General features: G+C 38.4%; 2 protein-coding genes across 6 annotated transcripts; both read left to right on the top strand.

Annotated features, from left to right (window-relative positions):
* The first annotated feature begins 487 nt into the window (after positions 1–487).
* LOC147314874 (dehydrogenase/reductase SDR family member 11-like) lies at positions 488–9152 on the top strand. Of its 3 annotated transcripts, none has more exons than XM_086261982.1 (8): positions 488–635; positions 1784–1856; positions 5140–5349; positions 5568–5662; positions 8021–8150; positions 8285–8377; positions 8464–8529; positions 8636–9150. In XM_086261982.1, exons 1-8 carry the CDS (start codon positions 622–624, stop codon positions 8675–8677), a joined length of 723 nt encoding a protein of 240 aa, XP_086118108.1. In that variant the 5' UTR covers positions 488–621; the 3' UTR covers positions 8678–9150. The 3 variants fall into 3 exon arrangements, with proteins under 3 accessions (XP_086118108.1, XP_086118107.1, XP_086118109.1); XM_086261981.1 differs by lacking the exons at positions 488–635; positions 1784–1856 and adding exons at positions 2075–2283; positions 2593–2737 and having other exon boundaries at positions 8636–9152; XM_086261983.1 differs by lacking the exons at positions 488–635; positions 1784–1856 and adding an exon at positions 3462–4968.
* Positions 9153–10415: 1263 nt separating this feature from the next.
* LOC147314873 (dehydrogenase/reductase SDR family member 11-like) lies at positions 10416–18128 on the top strand. 3 transcript variants are annotated; one of them, XR_015124720.1, is made up of 7 exons: positions 10416–10961; positions 12483–12692; positions 12925–13019; positions 13707–13836; positions 13954–14046; positions 14130–16210; positions 16824–18128. XR_015124720.1 is itself a non-coding variant. In XM_086261980.1 (7 exons), exons 1-7 carry the CDS (start codon positions 10731–10733, stop codon positions 14378–14380), a joined length of 894 nt encoding a protein of 297 aa, XP_086118106.1. In that variant the 5' UTR covers positions 10416–10730; the 3' UTR covers positions 14381–18128. The 3 variants fall into 3 exon arrangements, 2 of the variants coding, with proteins under 2 accessions (XP_086118106.1, XP_086118105.1); XM_086261980.1 differs by having other exon boundaries at positions 14130–14195; positions 14312–18128; XM_086261979.1 differs by having other exon boundaries at positions 14130–18128.
* The last annotated feature ends 2095 nt before the right edge of the window (positions 18129–20223 follow it).

The raw sequence follows: 20223 nt of genomic DNA, 5'->3' as shown, positions 1-20223 counted from the left end.
TTGGGGGGAACTTTGTTGTACTTCCCTATCTAATTGCACTTCACGGATATTTGTTAGAAAAAACTTTATGGTGTAAAACATTAAACCTTAAGTATGAAAATATCTGAAAATATATATTTCAGTATTCAAAAAGAATTGCTTAAAATAGTAATATATCTAAGTTGATAGTGAAATCCGGGGGGATAAAAATACACAAATCAGTGGTAAAATAGCTCATATATATTTCTAGTTGCGTAGCACCAGGGTACACTCAGGAGCAGGCACGTGCAGAGGGGGGGGGCTGGAGGGGCTTGAGCACCCGCCCCTTTCCTGATGGGTCCCCAAAGTGCCCTTTTGTTGAGGCAACTTTTAATTTATTTATTTTTTATTTAATTTTTTTTATGTGTGTGTGCGTGCGGAGTCCTGTCTGTGCCCCTCAACAATAATACATACTATTAATCACAGTTTTGCTAAATAAAAGGATCTGGCTTGCATCAGTCACATGATCACATTTAAGCAATAATCGCTCCTGACGGCAGAACGCGCTGGTTACGAGCCGGGAACGAGCTCACAAAGAGCACGCGCATTTTTTGCAGTCCGGAGCTGTAGGAGAAACACAAGTTAACTCAGAGATACAGAGTGATGCGACAAAACCAGTAAGTAGGTGTACAGCGTACACTGTAGTGTGTAGCACCCAGGAGTATTGGCTTATTACGTACACGTTGGTAAGTTGTCTTGTCGCAATTTGACGAACTGAAACAAATGAGCGTGCTTTGTTTGCAACAGCGCGACGAACACACCTGTCCTTTTATTAACTGCACAAGTAGTGCTGGTCATAGCTGCTAGCTCACTGTGTAAGGCTGTCATGGGTCTGTAGCTCTGTCACCGTTTTAGTGAACATATTTAGTTTTAAAGTAAGTTACAGAGCTTTTCCTGCCTTTCTGGGGGGGATTATTTTTTGCTAAAAAACGGTCTAATATGCATGTCCACATAATTATGCATTATTATAATATTTTAAAAAACACACGCTGTATTTTAAAAAACATACATTAAGAAGCAGATTATATTAGATTTATATTTTAAATAAGACAAAATTTGGATTTTACAGCAGTAAAATGATTGTATCTCTACAGTTTAAAAATGTAATAAGCTTTGCCCCTGCACAGAGTGGATAGTGAAACAAATGGAATCATCATAATGACATTTTTTCATATTTATTACTTCCCCCTCCTCATTGCTTTATTATTGTAGCTCTAGTAACAAATAATAATGTAAGGATTCTGGATCAGCACCGTGATGCCCATAGTATATACAGTATTCTGAAGAAGGTCTAAAATGTCACTGTGTGTGCTTGCATGTGTTTGTTTTATGTATATGGATTTTTTTTTAATTATTACTCATGATATAACATTGTCCAGACATGCCTGGTAAAGACATGAGGAGGAAACAGTAGGAGCTGTGTGAGGCTACTAAAGGCAGTGCTATAACATTTTTCTGTCATCATTTTATTATAGATTAAGTGCAAGAGTTGTTAGGTGTGGATGATTAGATTATAGTTTATTGCAATAGCAAGTTGTGCCTTGTTCTCAGATAGACAGCAAGTGGAGAGTGATATATGAGATGATGGGATGGAAGAAAGAAGAGAAGCAAAGAGTGATTCACAGGCAGAGCCTACATTATTTCTCACAGTTTTTTGCTGCCTTATGGTTCCAAGAGCTGTCACCAATCTTTGCATTTTTTTATTATCTCATGACACTTGTTTAATCAGCTACCATCTCTGCTATGGACTTTTTAATGTCTACAGTCTCAGATCAACACAGCCCTGCCCTCAAGCACTATCAGCAGCAACCCCTCAACAGCAACATTGTACCCATCAGGTAAAACATAGGCTACGTTTGCTTTGCCTTGTCGCCACCTCACAACAGTGATATAGTATGATGCGATGCCATATTAGATTCTTGATGAATGTGTGTTGTTGTTATTCAGCCTGGTTCAATGTTATTCAGCACCTTTTTAACTTTGAGCACCCGCCCCTTTAAACGTCTCTGCACGGCCCTGCTTTTTAGCGCCTCTTACTGGCAGATGAGGTGACCTGGTGGAGCAGTGGCGAGACAGTTATTATTGTGAAGAAGTTATCCAAATAAACTGTAATGCTCGTGGTCACAGAGACTTAAAACTATATGAATACATTCCCTCTTAAGCCATGCTCTTTCTTTGCCGTTGCACAGATTTTGAGTCACGGCTTCTACGTCGTATCTTTGATTTTACGGAGCAAATACGCAGTGGGAGTTACATTTGTGACAGGTCTGTCTGTTCTATTAATGGTTGATATGTTTTAACTTCAGTAAAGTGAAAGATATGCGTTACTGTCAATTAAATGTGAGTAAGGCTATGATCGGTTGAAGTACGGTATGTAATCGCAGTGACAGAACTGATGCTACTGCTTTCTACGGTTTGCAACTGATTTACGTGAACGCCGCATACGCCGAGACGTATGACGTACTGAGTGTGCGACGTTTGCGGTTCGCATGTGCTTGACATTTCCAGGGCTCACTGTGCTGCAGGCTCAACGTCCCTTTCTTCATACTTGTGGTGTTTTCGTGTGTGTTGCAGTTACCGGGCTGTCATGGAGCGCTGGCGGGGCAGAGTGGCTCTGGTGTCCGGAGCCTCGGTCGGGATTGGGGCGGCTATAGCCGTAGAGTTAGTCCGGCTCGGCATGAAAGTGGTGGGCTGTGCCAGGGACGTCGGAAAGATTCAGGTTTGCTCTGATATAGAAACTCAAACTTTCTGCAAAGAGTAATTTAATGTAAATCGCACAGTAAATGTTGCTGTTTATTGTTGGCTTTATGCAGAAAATTTGCAGCCGTGTCACTTATTTGGTAAACGCTAATTGTGCTCGTTCTTGTATAGCGCTTTTCTGCTTTACACTTTAGTCGTCGGTTAAACAGCTTGCGCACAAAATGTTAATTCCAACTAACTGTCACTCATGCTACTTTCAACAGAAAGTGATATTATATGAGAAAGACAGAATATGACGACGGTTTTATGTTAAAACGGCATTTGCGCAGATTTCTTTACCTTAAGACTTTGGCCAATGATTATTCAGATGGCAGAGATTCGAGTTGGTATAACATCTGAACACAGATCCGTAAGCTGACTGTTTATAGATGGTATGCACTGCTCTTTGTGGTGATATGCAGTGGCGGTCCTAGCCTGTTTGGCGCCCTGGGCGAACACTCCCTCTGCCACCCCCCACCCCCCCACACGCACACTCACACTCACACACACACACACATGAAGAGAGAGAGAGAGAGATAGAACTTTATTAATCCCTCGGGTGGGTTCCTCTGGGAAATTCGACTTCCAAAAAGCACAGCAACGACCGAAGTTACAGTTACAGAATTGTTATATATATATATATATATATATATATATATATATATATATATACGCACACACACACACACACATATATAAATACAGAGACAAATATAAATAAAATATACAAAGGGGATAAATAGAATAAATAGGAATAAAAAATAAAAATACAAGTGAATTGCACATTTCAAGTATTGAGTCTATTGCACTGTTGACTATTTACAAAAAGTATTGCACAAGGTATTGCACAGTGAGGTGAAGAGGCACTACAGCTTAGTTGTTCCCCCCTCCTTTGTCCTCCTGTTTCCCCTCCCTCTCCCCTCCAGAGAGGAGTTAAACAGTTTGATGGCGTGTGGGACAAAGGAGTTTTTAAGTCTGTTAGTTCTTGTCTTGAGAGAGTATGCATAGTATGCAAACGGCTACCAAACAGCTATCATAATTCATCATACAATGAGAACAGGACAAATCAACAATTGACAATGACTAATTAATATTTAAATCTGTAACATAATGTATTGTTTGGAGTTTGGAGTAGTCTGTTACTGTTACTATTTTTACCAATTGTTCTTGGAGCAACTGTAACCCACATAATTTCCTTAGGGATTAATAAAGTATTCTGATTCTGATTGTTTCAGGATACATAACCCGCCATTATCCAATGACACATCTGCTTACCTGTATCCTTCGTTTCTCCTCCTCTTCTTTTCTTTTCTTTTTTTCTAAACTGAGCACCTGATAGCTTTGAACTGTTCTTGTCCATCTTGGTTTTAATTTTGCACTCCAGTATGAACACCCATCCCCCAACTCGAGGATCACCACAACATAACTTAATAAACCTACACCTTAGTTCACAGATTCACTTTGTCTAGGGTTTATTTCTGGGATTTCACACAACCCAGTATTCAAATCAAGAATACATAATGGGCTTGGATTTACAGCATTATGAATGAAATGTGCTCTATTTGGAAGCAGCAGGGCTCTCCTCCCCTTTCGATGTGTTGTGTGTGAGACTTTAAATCATCAAACTGTAAATTATAAATTTTAAATTGTTATTTATCCCTTTACCCCGAGTCTTAAGTGTATATTTATTTTCTTACTCTTCTTATATTTATTGTTTGTTTACTTGCACTTTTGTAACTGGAACCTCGCCGTCTTGTCTCTCTATATACTGGACTGTATGTAGCGGAGATGACAATAAAGTTTACTTTGACTTCAGCAGCAAGCAGGCGCACCGAGGGCTCTCGCGCTCACTTTGAACGTATAGAATTTCGCAAAATCATCGGTGCAAATTATAAGTCTGTATCATAATGTCAGGCGTTTTCGTGTTTGTTGGTTTGTTTTTATTTTGGGGGTGGGTTATTAGACGCTGCTCTAGCCAGCCAATGAATCCCCCGCTGCCCCGCCCTCTCCTTCCTTTGCCGCAAGCAGCAGGCGCAAACGGAGGGCGCCCTTACTCCCAGCAAATGGGCGATAGAAAACCGCTCGGTGCCTATGCCATTCCCAATATGCGCTGGCATGATGTCGGGGCAGCATGAGCACGAGCAATTTTCTTTTTAATTTTTTGTTTGCCGATGCCCGTGATGCCGCCCCCCCACCACGATGCCGCCCCAGGTAACCGCCCGTGTTGCCCGTATCAAAAACCGCTACTGGTGATATGCAAAGTGAAACCAAAATCTATTTATTCGGACTAACTTTATATAGATCTAACATTTGAACGATTTTTGCATACATTAAACACAGATGGGATTCTGAAGTATGTTATTGTTTCCTGTTTGGTTTCAGAAACTGGCAGCAGAGTGTCAGAGCGCCGGCCACCCTGGCGTTTTGGTGCCTTTCAAGTGTGACTTGAGCAAAGAGGAGGAGATTCTGTCCATGTTTGCAGCGATCAAAGAGCAGCACAAAGGTGTGGACGTGTGCATCAACAACGCTGGCTTGGCTCATCCAGAGCCGCTGCTAAGTGGCAAAACCAGCGGCTGGAAGAACATGATGGATGTAAGAGCTCAGATCCTGGTTTACATTGATGTGACATTCACTAGTGGTTTTCAAGTAAAACATTGAACTGAAATAACAAATGTGACAAAGGTCACCCATCAGTGATTTTACTGCTGTGGTATTGTTTAAACATTAACACTTTCAAACAGTTTTAAACAGAATTCAAAGTTGCTTAAAAACCTTTGTTGTGCAAGATTTCTCTGTTTGTTTTCTTGCAGGTGAACATCCTTGGGTTGAGTATTTGCACGTGTGAGGCGTATCAGTCAATGAAAGAGAGAAACGTGGATGATGGGCACATCATAAACATAAACAGGTGCAGTTTTATTTGCTTGTGCAAGCTTGTGAAGTGAAAAACTGTTGAATTAATAAGAACACACATATGTTTTCATGTTGGCATGTTCTCTATTCAGATTGTGAATATGATATTAATTTTGCAACTCTGCACAATTTTTTATTTTTAAATGGCCGACATTTTCTAACTTTGAAAGAAAGCTACAAGTGAAATGAGGGCAGGACTTTTACATTTTAATGAACTTCGTCACATTCAAGCAGGTAAGTTTACACAATGCTGCCTGTCGGTGCAGTTGTGCTGAGGGGTGTATTACGGATGAAGTTCAACACAGCCAGGCTTTCTTTAGGTTAGCTGGCTCAGCAAAACCTAAAGCCCCATTATGGTAGTAACGGTTGTCACAATGGTGGTTGTCAACTTTCTCTGTTGAGTGGGACTTTCTGTTTCATGCGCTGAGCACACTAAAAACAGGCGTTTTGTTGACAATAATGTTAAAATACGGATTAAAAATCGCTAAAGAAAAAATATAAAACCTATAGCAGCGAAATTCAACAATTGCAAATAAGACAAAAGGTTAATGCTGCAAATCTTGGGATTTTGCTCAAAGAGCGGTAAAATAAACAAATTTAAGTTTAATTAAATTATTTTATCATTGAGTTCCCTCTTGGTGCGGCCTATTGTCCCACAGGTTAACACAGGAGACATGGAAATTTCTTTATGTTGTCAATATATCAAAGGGAAACTAACTTGATTGCTTGAACAAAGACTCTTGGTGTGTGTTCTGCTGCACTTCCAGCAGAATCAAAGTTAAAAACAAATCACCAAACTAATACATGTACATTCCCACGACAATGCAATGCTTTCTTCAGTGGTTTTCATAAAGTTCAGCTTAAAAACTTGGACATATAAAACATTTTCCCCCAGCAGAGAATCTGTATTTCACTTAAAACATGCTATGAATTAAAAAAAACAGAAAAGAAAAGAAAAGAACGAAATCAGCTAAAGCATGGCGCTACCAGTCAATTTTAGATGAAAACTCAGAACACAACCTGCTCTTACTGTGCTTATTTGGCCAAGTTAGAGAGAAAATTGTGCCTTTATGCTCAAGCCTCAGTTTGCTAAGCCATTAATCTGGCTTCATAGAAAACCCCTCTGGCACCCTTTTCAATGAGGAATATTCTCCAGTTATCCAGAAACCTTGACTCGGATGAATTTATTACATTGGAAAAGCCTGTTTTTTAACGTTTGAGTCTAAGGTTTATTTTAAGCACCTGACTGCTCTTTTTTTGCTTCTCATCCATAAACTCTCTCCATAATCTTTTGCGTGACTCTTGTGTTGGTGGTTAAAGAGGTTTGCCGTGTTAGAGTCTGAGGTGGAGATCGGTTTCCTGCATAATTTGCAGAGCACAGTTTTCTGGTCCATGTCAGACTTTTCATAACCAAACCATATCCATGCTACAGAGCTAGCCCCTCGTTTAGAAATAAGGTCCTCAATTTGTTTTGAGTGGTCTTTCTGTTTGTCATCATTTCAGTTTATTTTGAAACATCTCAACAGGATCTTGAGCTTTATTGTAAAAGGTTTATGTGGAAAATAAACAAGCGGATGACGGAGCCACACACTGGGTTTACCGTCGTAGCTGCTAATGACAACATGTAAAAACAGTCACTTGGCCGTCCGTAGTGTGGTTATTTTAAATATAAGAGAAAGAGAGATTTTTAAGAAATTAATATAGCCACTACAGTGACCATCAAAACGATGAAAAAATATGGTCGTAAACAGTTTATTTTGTGACACCATGAAACAAATGATAGCGTAATATGAAAAGATAGACTTTTTCATATCGTCTTCCGATATATATCGTTATATCGGACAGCCCTAACACCGAAGTGATTTCTGTTTTCTGTAGGGATCGGACCTTTTTTGCACTGAAACAGCCATCACTTTGCTTTGACAAAATGCCTGTTATTACAACATTTAGAAATTTGCAAAATAACTGAGTCCAGATTTTAAAGACCTCATTGAGGTCAGTGTTTATTCATCTGCAGGATAAACCATCAAAAAAAATGTCAGACAGTATTTAAAATGTTCATAAAACTGTCCTAAATAAAGTGACATCTCCAGTTATTTTGGCCAACCAGAACCCAAACTAATATGAAAGCTGAAGGAAAATCCAGACTGGAGATCAGTATCAAACTATCAAATCCAGATTTTGGACTTAAGCAATTTTTGTGAGTATAAACCAGTTTTTGCAGCTCTGGACCTCAGCTTCTGTGTGCCACAGAAGTTCTTGCATCATTCAGTCAGACTTGCCTTTTAAAAGAAGAACTTTTAATGTTATTTCTGCTTACCTGCTCAGGTTTGTAATCTGTTTGATGTTGCAGTATGTCCGGTCATCGTGTACTTCCCAATGCAACTACACATTTCTACACCGCCACCAAGTTTGCTGTAACCGCTCTGACTGAGGGCCTGAGGCAAGAACTGCGTGCAGAAAAAACTCATATCCGAGCCACGGTAAGGCTTTAAAATATACCATAACCAGCTCATAAAGTGCTAGTATAATTCATAATGCTAGTAACAGTTGCTATGAGACGCATACACAGTACGTACAGGAGTTCCCTCATGATTTTTTTTTTTTTTTCTTGCAGAGCATTTCTCCTGGTTTAGTGGAGACTGAATTTGGTCCACGGCTCTTCAAAGACGATCCTGATAAGGCTGCTGGTCTATACTCAGAATATAAGGTAAAGGGATCATTCCTATAATTAAAGTATCGTTGATATGATTACTCAAGTAAAGAGTATTCAGTCACTTTTCACTTCTCTCACAGCCTCTGGAAGCAAAAGATGTTGCCAGTTCTGTTGTATATGTGCTCAGTGCCCCTCCTCATGTTCAGGTTTGTGCTTTGCTCTTGTTTTTATGCTTTTTATTGTGTCTTATTAAGACTTTCCTGTTTAACTTTGACTCATAATAAGACAACGTTCACGTAACTTTTGTTTCAGATTGGAGACATTCAGATGCGAGGGACAGAGCAGGTGTCTTAGAGCTGCACCACAAGACCCTCTCAAATTATACAATGACAGATTTCACTTCTTTACAACATTTTAAAAGATAATGACTTGATACGATCATGAAACAATTTTATGGTGTTGTTTTTTTTCACAAATGTATAAAATAAAAAACAATCTTCAGGGGAAATTTGTTGCATTTCTTTTTTCTTTCTTTCTTTTTTTTCTTTCTTTTTTTAAATTGCATTAAGGGAAGTCTGATTTTTAATAAAATCTTTATCGTTTAAAAACCATGTCTGAACCTTAAGTATAAATGTACTTGAGAAATTAAGCATTAGTAGTATTAATGAAGTATAGCAAGATATGTAAGATAATTGTAAAAATTTTAGAAAAAGAAAATGCAAAAATAAATAGAAAATATATTTATGTAATATCAATAAGTGACACATCACAAATACATGTAAATAATTAAATAAAATGGTGAACCTACTGACTCGTTGTTATTCTTAAGCTGTGGTTTTGATTACTAATTGACTGAGTTTCTTTTATTTTTTTGTGTCTCTGTCAGTATTCCAGCATCGTACATTCTGTTTTATACTTAAAATGATAAGTAGTCTTAGAGGTGGATTCTTTGTGTTTTAGTTGACTGTAGCCTCCCACATGTTTCTCTATGCTGTGTGTTTTTCTCACAGTGCTGTGTCTAGTTGGTTACTTTCGGCTTTACTTTGTGAGTTGTCTTTTCTGCTTTCCTTCGGTTTTGTTTTTCCATGTCCTGTGTTTTTAAAGTCTCGGTTTGCTTGTGTGCTCTGTTGTGTCACACTGTGTTCCAGCTCGCTTTGCTCCTAATGTGCTTCCTGCTGGCTTCTTGTGTGTTTAGTTAATGTGTAGTAATGGCATAAACAAATGCCATGTGTTTTGAAACTCTGTAACTAGACTTCATTGTTTTTTTTAATCCCCTCTCTCTCCTGCGGGTAGTTTATCCTTAAAGCTCGGGTCCTCTACCAGACCCTGGGAGTATGAAGGTGCGCTCTTCTAGGACTGTGTTCTTCTGAACAGAGGTCTGATATTGTTCCTGGGATCTGCTGGAGTTTCCCATTCTCACATACATTAATCACATAATTTCAGTTTCTGTGAGACACCTGCACAACTCTTCTGAGTTTCCTCAGTATCCACTCTTTTTTGCAGTGCATTTTCTCTGGTTTATTGGAGACTGAATTTGCTCCATGACTCTACAAGGACACTCCCGATAAAGCAGGTGCAAGCGACAGAGCAGCCCTTATAGAACTACCCCATGTGACCTTGTCAAATAATGGAGTGAATTTTTTTTTTATACTTCTTTGCTACATTTATGAAGATGATTTTAACTTGTCATTAAACAGTTTTATGAAGTTGTTATAGACATTATATACTAAGGTATGAAATAATCAAGTAATTATTTTGGGGGGAACTTTGTTGTACTTCCCTATCTAATTGCACTTCACGGATATTTGTTAGAAAAACTTTATGGTGTAAAACATTAAACCTTAAGTATGAAAATATCTCAAATTATATATTTCAGTATTCAAAAAGAATTGCTTAACATAGTAATATATTTAAGATAAAAAATACATAAATCAGTGGTAAAATAGCTCATATATATTTCTATAATGTCCATTCCACATTACTAATACCTGCAAATAAGTGAACAAACCAATCCTAAAAATATTTGCATAAATCTATCCATGTATTTATCGTTATATAAACTCAACTTTTCCTGTGTCCGTTTAGAAGCACATTAGATGGTGCAAAGGAATGTATAGCCAGTACTGAAATAAATACTAATACTAGATGTGACTCTTAAATTTAAGTCGGAGTTTTACTTGCTTTTGATCAGTTTGTGCAATCTGAATTCCCTTGAAGTATTTAATTACAACAACAGAGCTGATTGATCTGTTTTCCTATGTTTGCACCTGATTTTAATGCAGCACACAAACCTGTTTTAGAGCGTGGGGCGTAGCGTGGCACCAGGGTACACTCAGGAGGAGGAGGAATTCTGCTGTGCCAATGTGCTGCAGCCTCGGTGTCAGTTATGTTTGAGATGTTTATATAAATGCTTTATATCACAGGACACTCGTCACTCACGCTCTTTATACTTGTGATTCTTTCCTTGTTCTTTCGTGCGTGTCTGAACACCGGCGTCCGGGCTGTGATGGAGCGCTGGCGGGGCAGAGTGGCTTTGGTGACCGGAGCCTCGGTCGGGATTGGGGCGGCTATAGCTGTAGAGCTGGCACGGCTCGGAATGAAAGTGGTGGGCTGCGCCAGGGACGTCGGAAAAATACAGGTTTGCAGTTTCTGCGGGGAGTAATTTAATGTAAAGTGACTCTGTCACGAAGTATTGGTTGATATCTAATGCTATGAGGATCATTTTTCACCAGAGTTAGATGTATTTTTCTCATAAACCTATGTGTTGATTGTGCAATTCACAGTTTGTATCACACCTCAAAACCACAGAAATGGAAATGTCTTTGGCAGGCATCACTGCATAATCATGTGCCTGCTGTATAGTATACTCTTTGTGAGCTGTTCACAAAGAGCCTCAAGCAAAAATTTATTTGTATTGCACTGCTGCACGTAAGTATTTGAACACTTGGAAATCAGCAAGAATTCTGAATGGTGACCTCATTCATCCTGTCCCCTTAGCAGAAAAGCATGATGTTTCCACCCCCAAATCTTCACAGTAGGGATGGTGTTCTTGGGATGCAACTCATCCTTCTTTTTCCTCTGCAAGTGAAGTTTAGACCAAAAAGTTCTATTTTGGTCTCATCTGACCACATGACTTTCTCCCACACCTCCTCTGGATCATCCAGATCGTCACTGTCAAACTTCAGACGGGCCTGGACATGTGATGACTTGAGCAGGGTAACCTTCCGTGCAATGCATGATTTGAGACCACGTGTTCTACTGACAGTGACCTCTAAAACTGTGGTCCCAGCTCTCTTCATTACATTAACCAGCTCCTCCTGTGTAGTTGAGGGCTGATTCCTCACCTTTCTTATCATCAGTGATACCCCATGAAGTGAGATCTTGTATGGAGGCCCAGTCCAAGGGAGACAGTCGTCTTTAGCCTCTTCCGTTTTCTAACAATTGCTGCTTGGCAATTGCCCCGTAGCCCTTTCCTGCCTTGTGGAGGTCCACAATTTTATCTCTGATTTCTTTTGACAGCTCTGTGGTCTTGCCCATGGAGGCAGTTGGAGTCTGACTGGCTGTAGGGTGGACAGGTGTCTTTAAAAAGCTCAGACAGGTGCTACTAATTTAGATTAATAAGTGGAGTAGACGTGGACTTTTTAAAGGCATAGTAACAGGTCTTTGAGAGCCAGAATTCTTGCTTCTTTGAAAATCATACAATGTGATTTCCTGAATTGTGTTTTAAATGCTGTATCTCACGGAGGGAATGCACCTACAATGTGAATATCAGACCACTCCATGATTTCTAAGTGGGAGAACTTGCAAAATCGCAGGGTTTTCAAATACTTATGTTCCTCACTGTAAATGTTTAAATGGTAGATTGAAACACAGAGCAAACACACAAAGGGAATCCTGAAGTTTGTCATCTTTTCAGACAGAATATGACGGCAGCTTTATGTTAAAACGGCATTTGTGCAGCTTTTTTTTCCCTTTAAGACTTTGGTTAATGATTCTTCAGTTGACTTCAATCTGTAAACTTAGAGGTGATATGCAAAGTGAAAACTTAAATCTACTTATTTACACTAAGTTTATATAAATCTAAATTGTGAACGATTTTTACATACATTAAACACACATGGGATTCTGAAGTCTGTTTTTGTTTCCTGCTTGGTTTCAGAAACTGGCAGCAGAGTGTCAGAGTGCCGGCCACTCTGGTGTTCTGGTGCCTTTCAAGTGTGATTTGACCAACGAAGAGGAGATTCTGTCCATGTTTGCAGCGATCAAAGAGCAGCACAGAGGCGTGGACGTGTGCATCAACAACGCCGGCTTGGCTCACCCAGAGCTGCTGCTAAGTGGCAAAACCAGTGGCTGGAAGAACATGATGGATGTAAGAGCTCAGTGTTATCTCCTGGATTGGTCTGCAGCGATGTTTGTGATTTCTTTCAAAGTAACATCAAGGGTGTCCCAGCAGAACAATACATTAAAATAATAAATGTAACCTATCAGTGCTTTTAATGTTGCACCTGAGTAAGAATTAACACTGTGGGTTAATTTACACTTGTGCACAAGAAGAAATGATTAAATGTAAAGTTTTTTTTCTTCTTCTCGGTCTCTTGCAGGTGAACGTTTTTGGATTGAGTATCTGCGTGCGTGAAGCATATCAGTCAGTGAAAGAGAGACATGTTGACGATGGGCACATCATAAACATAAACAGGTGCATTTTTATTTGCTGATGTACAATGACGAGCCCGCATGTCGCATACACTGTTGGTTTCATCTACACATAGTTATAATACAACATTCCTGCTACATTAACAATGATAGAAAAACTTACTGTTACGGTTTTAGAATCTTGAAGAGATGCATCCAAATGCAGGATGCAGAGAGGCAGAGGGCAGGAACCAAAGATGCCTCATTTATTCTTAGCCAGCACACAGTCCATAAGAAAAAGTGTCAGGGATAAGAGCTGAGCTAAATCAGAAAAAAGTGATTTAGTTAATCTGTTGATTTATTAAATGATAACTATACCTGAGAAATATGAAAGAAAGCAAAATCTAAGCTGATGATAAAATCACAGAAAACCAAACAGGAATTATGGCTAGAAAATGAAACCCTGAAGGACCAACAACAGAACAGTAAACAGCCAAGAGAATCCAAAAACCTCTTGGCCCACATGGAACACACAGAAAAAATGTCTGCGCTGGAAAAGGTGCACAGCTCAGGAATTATCATTATCAAATCATCAAAACAAAATGATTGTTACAGACCTGATACAGCTCTGTGGTGGGCCACAGATTTTCTTGAATCAATCAGACATGGCTTTAAAGGAATAACTTAAAGATCAATACATGTTGTTTAATGCCCATCTGTGTAAAAGCTAACAAATTGCCTGCTGTTTTAGTGTATGTGGACATCATGTGATTCCCCTTGCTGATGTACATTTCTACACCGCCACCAAGTTTGCTGTAACCGCTCTGACTGAGGGCTTAAGGCAGGAGCTCCGTGCAGAAAACACCCATATCCGAGCCACAGTAAGGCTTTAAAACATTGTAACCAGCTCCAAGGCTGCCTTTACCACCAATATAAGCTTCTATGACACACATGCACAATGCTTCCTGAAGTTCTTTTCAGTATCTACTCTTTTGCAGAGCATTTCTCCCAGCTTAGTGAAGACTGAATTTCCTTTGCGGCTCTATAGCAACAATCCTGATATAAAAGCCAGAGTTTTCTCTGCATATAAGGTAAGATTATTATTTCGGCAGTTCATGTACTATTTAGATGATTACTCGGATTAAAAAAAATAATATTTTCATTTCTCTTGCAGCCTTTGGAAGCAAAAGACGTTGTCAACGCTGTTATATACGTGCTCGGTGCCCCTCCTCATGTTCTGGTTTGTGATTTACTGTTGTTTTCATTTTCTTTTAATTGTGACTTATTTAACTTTTTTTGTTTTCTTGTATTATGTGGTGTTATAAAAAGGTAACATTAACATAACTTTTCTTTCAGATTGGAGAGGTTCAGATGTTAGCAACAGAGCAGAAGTTAGAGTTGCACCACGAGACGCTCCTGAATTAATAAGACCAATTCTTCTCCTTTATGAAACTGACGACCAGCATTGGGTGTAACATGCTGCTGTAATCAGATTACGGTACATTTTTCAGTAATACAACACAGTTGTAACAATTATAGCACTACTGGCCTTTTAAAGGTTCTTCCAATCATCTGGAGGATGGCCAAATAGAAAGAAAAAACTGTTAATCATGTCTTGCTGTTGCTCTATAACCAGCTGATTTTAGTTCGTGTGTAAGCAGCAGGAAAATTGTAAAATGGGAATCAACTTCTGAGGAGTAAAAATAAGGACATTACTTGTATTTCTTGTTTTGCATGAATTGACAAGAGCACAATGGTAAAAGCACAAACTGCATCCATGATGGAAGCAACTGCATTATACAACTAACTCAACATTAGCTCTTTGCAAATATCTGCACTAGAGATGGACCGATCCGATATTACGTATCGGTATCGGTCCGATACTGACCTAAATTACTGGATCGGATATCGGAGAAAAATAAAAATTGTAATCCGATCCATTAAATATCACGAAAGCACCTCACAAAACTTGCAACACGCCGTAACTCGCCTCAGAACGTCGGAGCAGTATGCATCACGTGATAGAGCAGCTGTGGCATGCGGGACCTGTCGGTGGTCTGGATAGCATTTGGAGCTTCGCTAGCAACCTGGTATTTCATCTCCGACAAAGTTATCCCCGAGAGAAGTAAAGCAAGAGTGTAAGTCCATCTCTGAATGTTTGTAAAGCATTCCCACGTTAAGCTTAACGAGCGACTGCCTCTCGCTCTCCGGCTGCTACTTCAATCGTGAAACTGCTAATGATCAGCTGATCGGCTTTTCTGTTGTGAGTCTCTCTTGTTTGTTTTTGGTCCACTTTGCGCCAGAAAGAGCAAACCAGCGGCTGAACAACAGCAGCACGTTTAAGCTTGATAAGCTGTTGTTAGAATTTATTTAATATTACTTTCTACACCAGGATCTTTTTCTACGTAGCTGACGCTGGTAACTGTGCAGGGGCGGATCTAGCAAAGTTTAGCCAGGGGGGCCGATAGGGCATTAACTGGGAAAAGGGGGCACAAAGACATACTTTTCTTTCTTATTCTCATTTAAAATGTCTAGCTTTTAATAAATAATTATCTGACACCCAAAGTTTTAATTTGATGTAAAATGAATAGAAGTCAATTACTGTATATAGTGACTATTAAGTCTAATATATATACCCTAGTAAGCTATAGTACATTTTCCTTTGGGAAGGTACCATCTGTGCAGTCTGCAATTTTGTTGAAGAAAGATGTTGAATCTATTTAATATTTCTTGAAAAATAATTGATTTCTGTGCATTTTTTTTCACACTGCATCAAATTAAGGTTGATTACGTTGATTAAGCATCATGAGGTGGAGCGTGAGGGGTGGTTCCCTATTTTTTATTTATTTATTTTTGTTGTTGCTGGGAGTTGGAACCCTATTAGTTAGGTTGCTTAATATTTACGCTAAGTACACAGCAAATTCAAAAGTGTTAAATTTTTTGGTGTTAATAGTCTCCTTGCAAAAGTAGAGTTAATTTTACTCTAAGCAGAGTCACATTCTTTTAATGTAACTCTGAGGTGTAAAATGATAGTAGTTAAAATCGAGTGTTAAAAATGAGTGTTTCTCTGTCAAATCTGGAGGTGTTACAATGGAAACATTAACTCCTGACCTCTTAACTCTGAACTCCTAGAGGGGCTATGACACCAACAGAGTAAATTCACAGACTCCGCCCCCAGCACGGCTCCAATCGAAGCTGAAGTGAAGCCGTTTCAGAACATTTTGCTCTACATATTTGAGTTGTTTGCCATGCTTGGTAAGTCATTTTTTCAAAGATTGTTTCAATTATTATTATGAGCTTTTACTTCTGTGGCTCTTTGGAGTTGAGACAAAGCTGTGTGAAAGGCATTAGCCATGTTGCTCGCTGATAGCATAATATTCTGTTTTAGCTAGCTGAAAGGTATTGTTTGCGGGCAAATACCACAGCCTTGAAAAAAGCTTGCATGTGAATTTTCAGTCAAACTTTTGGTCTAATATACACCTAAAACAATGTCTAGAATGTGAAATGTTGGTATAATGGTGCTACTTCAAGCCTGAAAACGATTTCCCATTAAAAAAAACAAAAAACGAGCAAACAGCAGTAGCTGACGTCCTGACTCGATTCTACGTTAGCATAGATCCCTCCAGAGTTTTGTGCACACTGTTTAGGTAAAAATGAAAAAGGTTGAGGTTTTACATTTAGTTCAGTATTACCTGTTGCCTGTGTCCTTGTCTTTTGGGAAAATACTTTACACAAGTAATGGCTCAAAGAGGATTCCTTTTTTTTTTTTTTTTTTTTTTTTTTTTTTTTTTTACTGTGCTGCAATTGTTTACTGGATTATTTGTGCCATTAATTAGTGTCAACTAATTTTTATTCAATCTCCACACAGGATATGCTTGTGAAGATGGAATATGGGGGAGAGCAGAAGTGCGTTGAAGTTCCACAAAGGGATGAATGAAGGACATGCATATTGTATTAAAGAAATAAGTGATGAGAATGCTGTTATTTGCATTTACCATGTCAGACCTTTTGATAAACAAAATACTAATGAAAGTGAGAACATGTATACTGTTACATCTTTCAGAAAATGTTTTGAAATTGTGGTGCACAGTTCAGAATAAATGTTTTTCAAAAACCATTGCATCTTTTTAGTAAATGTTTATTTCCAAAAGAAATTTCTTGAAGTTCAGAACAGTAAAATTCCCGCTTTTTAGAATGAATTAGAAGATAACTCTTACGTAGTTAAACTAAAATACTCTTTGAGAGTTAATATATAAACTCTTAACACCAAGTGTTAAATTATCAACTCCAGACAGATTTGGTGTTTAACACTAAATCAGAGTTAACGTACCAACTCTCCAAAAAGAGTTAAATTAACACTCTCTGGTGTGGACCCATATAGACACTTTAATAGTGTTGAAATCAAATCCAACAGTGTTAATTTGGACATGCTGGATTTGCTGTGTACTCTTTAAAATACCAGAATAGGGAGGATGGTGTAGGTTTAAGTTTATTAGATTGATCAGTATTGCTGAACTATGAAATATTTTTTTTGTATACAGGTATAACAGAATAGCTTTAGTGTAGTTGTTGTTTTAAACTTGAGTATGAACTTGCAGACTTGCAAAATGCAGCAAGATATTTTAAAAAACAGTTTTGTTGATTAAAAAACACTATATCGGATTCATATCGGTATCGGCAGATATCCAAATTTATGATATCGGTATCGGTATCGGACATAAAAAAGTGGTATCGTGCCATCTCTAATCTGCACACACACCATGCAAACACAAGGCTAGTTAAAAGCCCAGAGAGATATTAAAGCTGAGTATATGCTAACCCCTGCCCAGCAGCCAGAGCCTCATCTTAAACATCTAACAAATGCAGTGATGAGGTTGGAGGTTCCATTTCTACCCACTCTACCTGTTTCTACAGTGTAATCACAGTGGCAGTCTTTTTTTAAACAGTGTTAGAGCTGGTTTTCAGCGTTTAGAATTAAACGCTAAAAGAAATGCGTATCCACGTAAGTTAGGGATTTGTGTCAGTGTGTGGGGCTATAGCTTAAGGTCATGTTGTTCTTGCTAATTATATGATAGTGTACTTCAGGGAATCTTACAGAGTAGCATCTCACAGGTAATGTGAGTAATGACTGAAACACAGGGGACAGTTTATGATCTGGTCCTTATATAACTTTATGATGTTTGTTCTGAATAATTTCACTAACTTATCTAATAAAATGGTGTTCAAGGAAACTTTGTTGCACTCTGTTATTTTTTTTATTAGAAAATTATGTATCTACATAATTATTATGTATTATTTAAAGGAAATTAAATTTATACATTGTATGGCACAGAAAGGGCTGAAAAATAGCTGAAATATTTGGATACCGTTAATGAATAACATACTACTAATACATGTGAAAGTAAATGTAAAAAGTCCTGAGAATGTTAATGTTATGTTATGTTATTTAAACATATTGAATTTCCCAGAACACACAAACTGAGTGAAGTGACAGAAATGTCTATGTGGCGGCCACAGTAAGAGCTGTTTGAATTCAAAGGGGCGTTCCTCCTTTGGCATTTGATCCATGGCATCCTTTATGAAACGAGAGAAGATAAAGCCATCAACACTCGTTCATGAAAATGATCAACATAATTAACTGCTGTAATAAAATATAAATTTTGTTAAAGTGTTGCCTGAAAAACAATCACCAGCCACTTTATTAGATACAGCTTGCTATTACAAAGTTGGACCCCTTTTGCCTTCAGATCGGCTTAAACTCTAAATGGCAGAGTCAACAAGGTGCTGGAAACACTCCTACTAAGATTTTGGTCACACAGTTGCTGCAGATTTTTTAGATGCACATCCGTAATGTGAATCTTTTAAGTTCCCACATCCCGTTGGATTGAAATCTGGTGACTCTGGACTTCATTTGAGTGCAGCGAAGTCAAAACAGAAAATTACCAGGACATTTTCTGTTTTTCTACGTAATTCTTTTTTACAGCGTGGTTTAAATATTAATTCGATTTTATATTTGTTTTTATACTCTGTCACACTCTGCTGACATTTGTGAGCTACTAGACCTTAATGAGCGATTTCTTTAACATATCACTGACCCCATCTAGGAAGCATAATCTGTTGTGAATCCATTTAATCCGCTTTTGTGCACATGACAGTAACCATGGTGCCCTGAAGAGATGGCAACAACAAGACAACCCCTGTAAATGAAATGGTTTTGCAAACAGTTTTACCAGAGGCCATTGCTCTCTTCTGATCCCTCCTGGATGATTTTTCTCTAGTTTTGCTTTTTGCTTGTGTATTTGTCACTGTTGGGAGCATGAGACAGCAAATCCTGTCCATTCAGGTTAGACAGATTTAGCCCAGCTCCCTCAGGTTGCTGCACCCATACATGCACAGTCTCAACAGTGTTATAGAGAATATCTTTGCTGTTCTGCTAATTTAGCAGTACCATGATAAATGGTATGCATGGGCATGACTGACTGTGTTGTTTTACAAAAAAATAAAAAGGAAAATACGAATCTTAATCTTCAGTGTCAAAGAGCAGATCAATTATATCTTTGTCAGCTAAAGTCAGCTAAAGTAATCTGAATAACTGATATCTGACATGTCCAGTTTATATATGAAGAAACCTTTTCTTCTTAAAGTCAGAATAGATTGGTGTCCCAAGCAATAGAAATGCCTTATAAACCAGTATTGACCACATGAAGAATCTGGCAGTAAACACAACCCTGATGAAATAACATAAGTTCAATAAGTAACGATCATTTAAATAATAAGATAAGATAAGATAACCTTTATTAGTCCCACACGTGGGAAATTTGTTTTGTCACAGCAGGAAGTGGACAGTGCAAAAGTTATGAGGCAAAAATTAGAATACAATAAGAATAAATACAGTACACAACTGTACAGAATAGAATAAAATAAAATAAATATACAATAAGATAAAAATAGAATACAAATACAAATACTATATACAACTGAGTAAAAATACAACGATGACAGAAAGGATTATTGCACTTAGTATTATTGCATATGTATGGATGTGTGTGCTTGATCAGTTAAAGTCTTTATTATGGAGTCTGACAGCAGTGGGGAGGAAAGACCTGCGAAATCTCTCCGTCCCACACCATGGGTGCCGCAGTCTCCCACTGAAGGAGCTGCTCAGTGCTGTCACAGTCTGCTGCATGGGGTGGGAGATGTTGTCCAACAGGGATGACAGCTTAGCCGCCGTTCTCCTGTCACTCACCACCTCCACTGGGTCCAGAGGG

This window comes from Aulonocara sp. 'chitande type north' Nkhata Bay, linkage group LG14 (assembly GCF_057382095.1).
Source record: "Aulonocara sp. 'chitande type north' Nkhata Bay isolate Kocher_YH1m ecotype deep benthic linkage group LG14, A_spYH_male_GT1.1, whole genome shotgun sequence".
Classification (NCBI taxonomy): Eukaryota; Metazoa; Chordata; class Actinopteri; order Cichliformes; family Cichlidae; genus Aulonocara; species Aulonocara sp. 'chitande type north' Nkhata Bay.
This window is presented reverse-complemented; position numbering and strand designations above follow the sequence as displayed.

Coding starts and splice junctions, on each gene's coding strand:
- LOC147314874 (XM_086261981.1), top strand. CDS start 2,183: ATGCTCTTTCTTTGCCGTTGCACAGATTTTGAGTCACGGCTTCTACGT. Junction 2,738..5,139: donor GGGACGTCGGAAAGATTCAG/GTTTGCTCTGAT, acceptor GTTTGGTTTCAG/AAACTGGCAGCAGAGTGTCA. Junction 8,530..8,635: donor GTGCCCCTCCTCATGTTCAG/GTTTGTGCTTTG, acceptor CTTTTGTTTCAG/ATTGGAGACATTCAGATGCG.
- LOC147314873 (XM_086261979.1), top strand. CDS start 10,731: ATGCTTTATATCACAGGACACTCGTCACTCACGCTCTTTATACTTGTG. Junction 10,962..12,482: donor GGGACGTCGGAAAAATACAG/GTTTGCAGTTTC, acceptor GCTTGGTTTCAG/AAACTGGCAGCAGAGTGTCA. Junction 12,693..12,924: donor GCTGGAAGAACATGATGGAT/GTAAGAGCTCAG, acceptor GGTCTCTTGCAG/GTGAACGTTTTTGGATTGAG.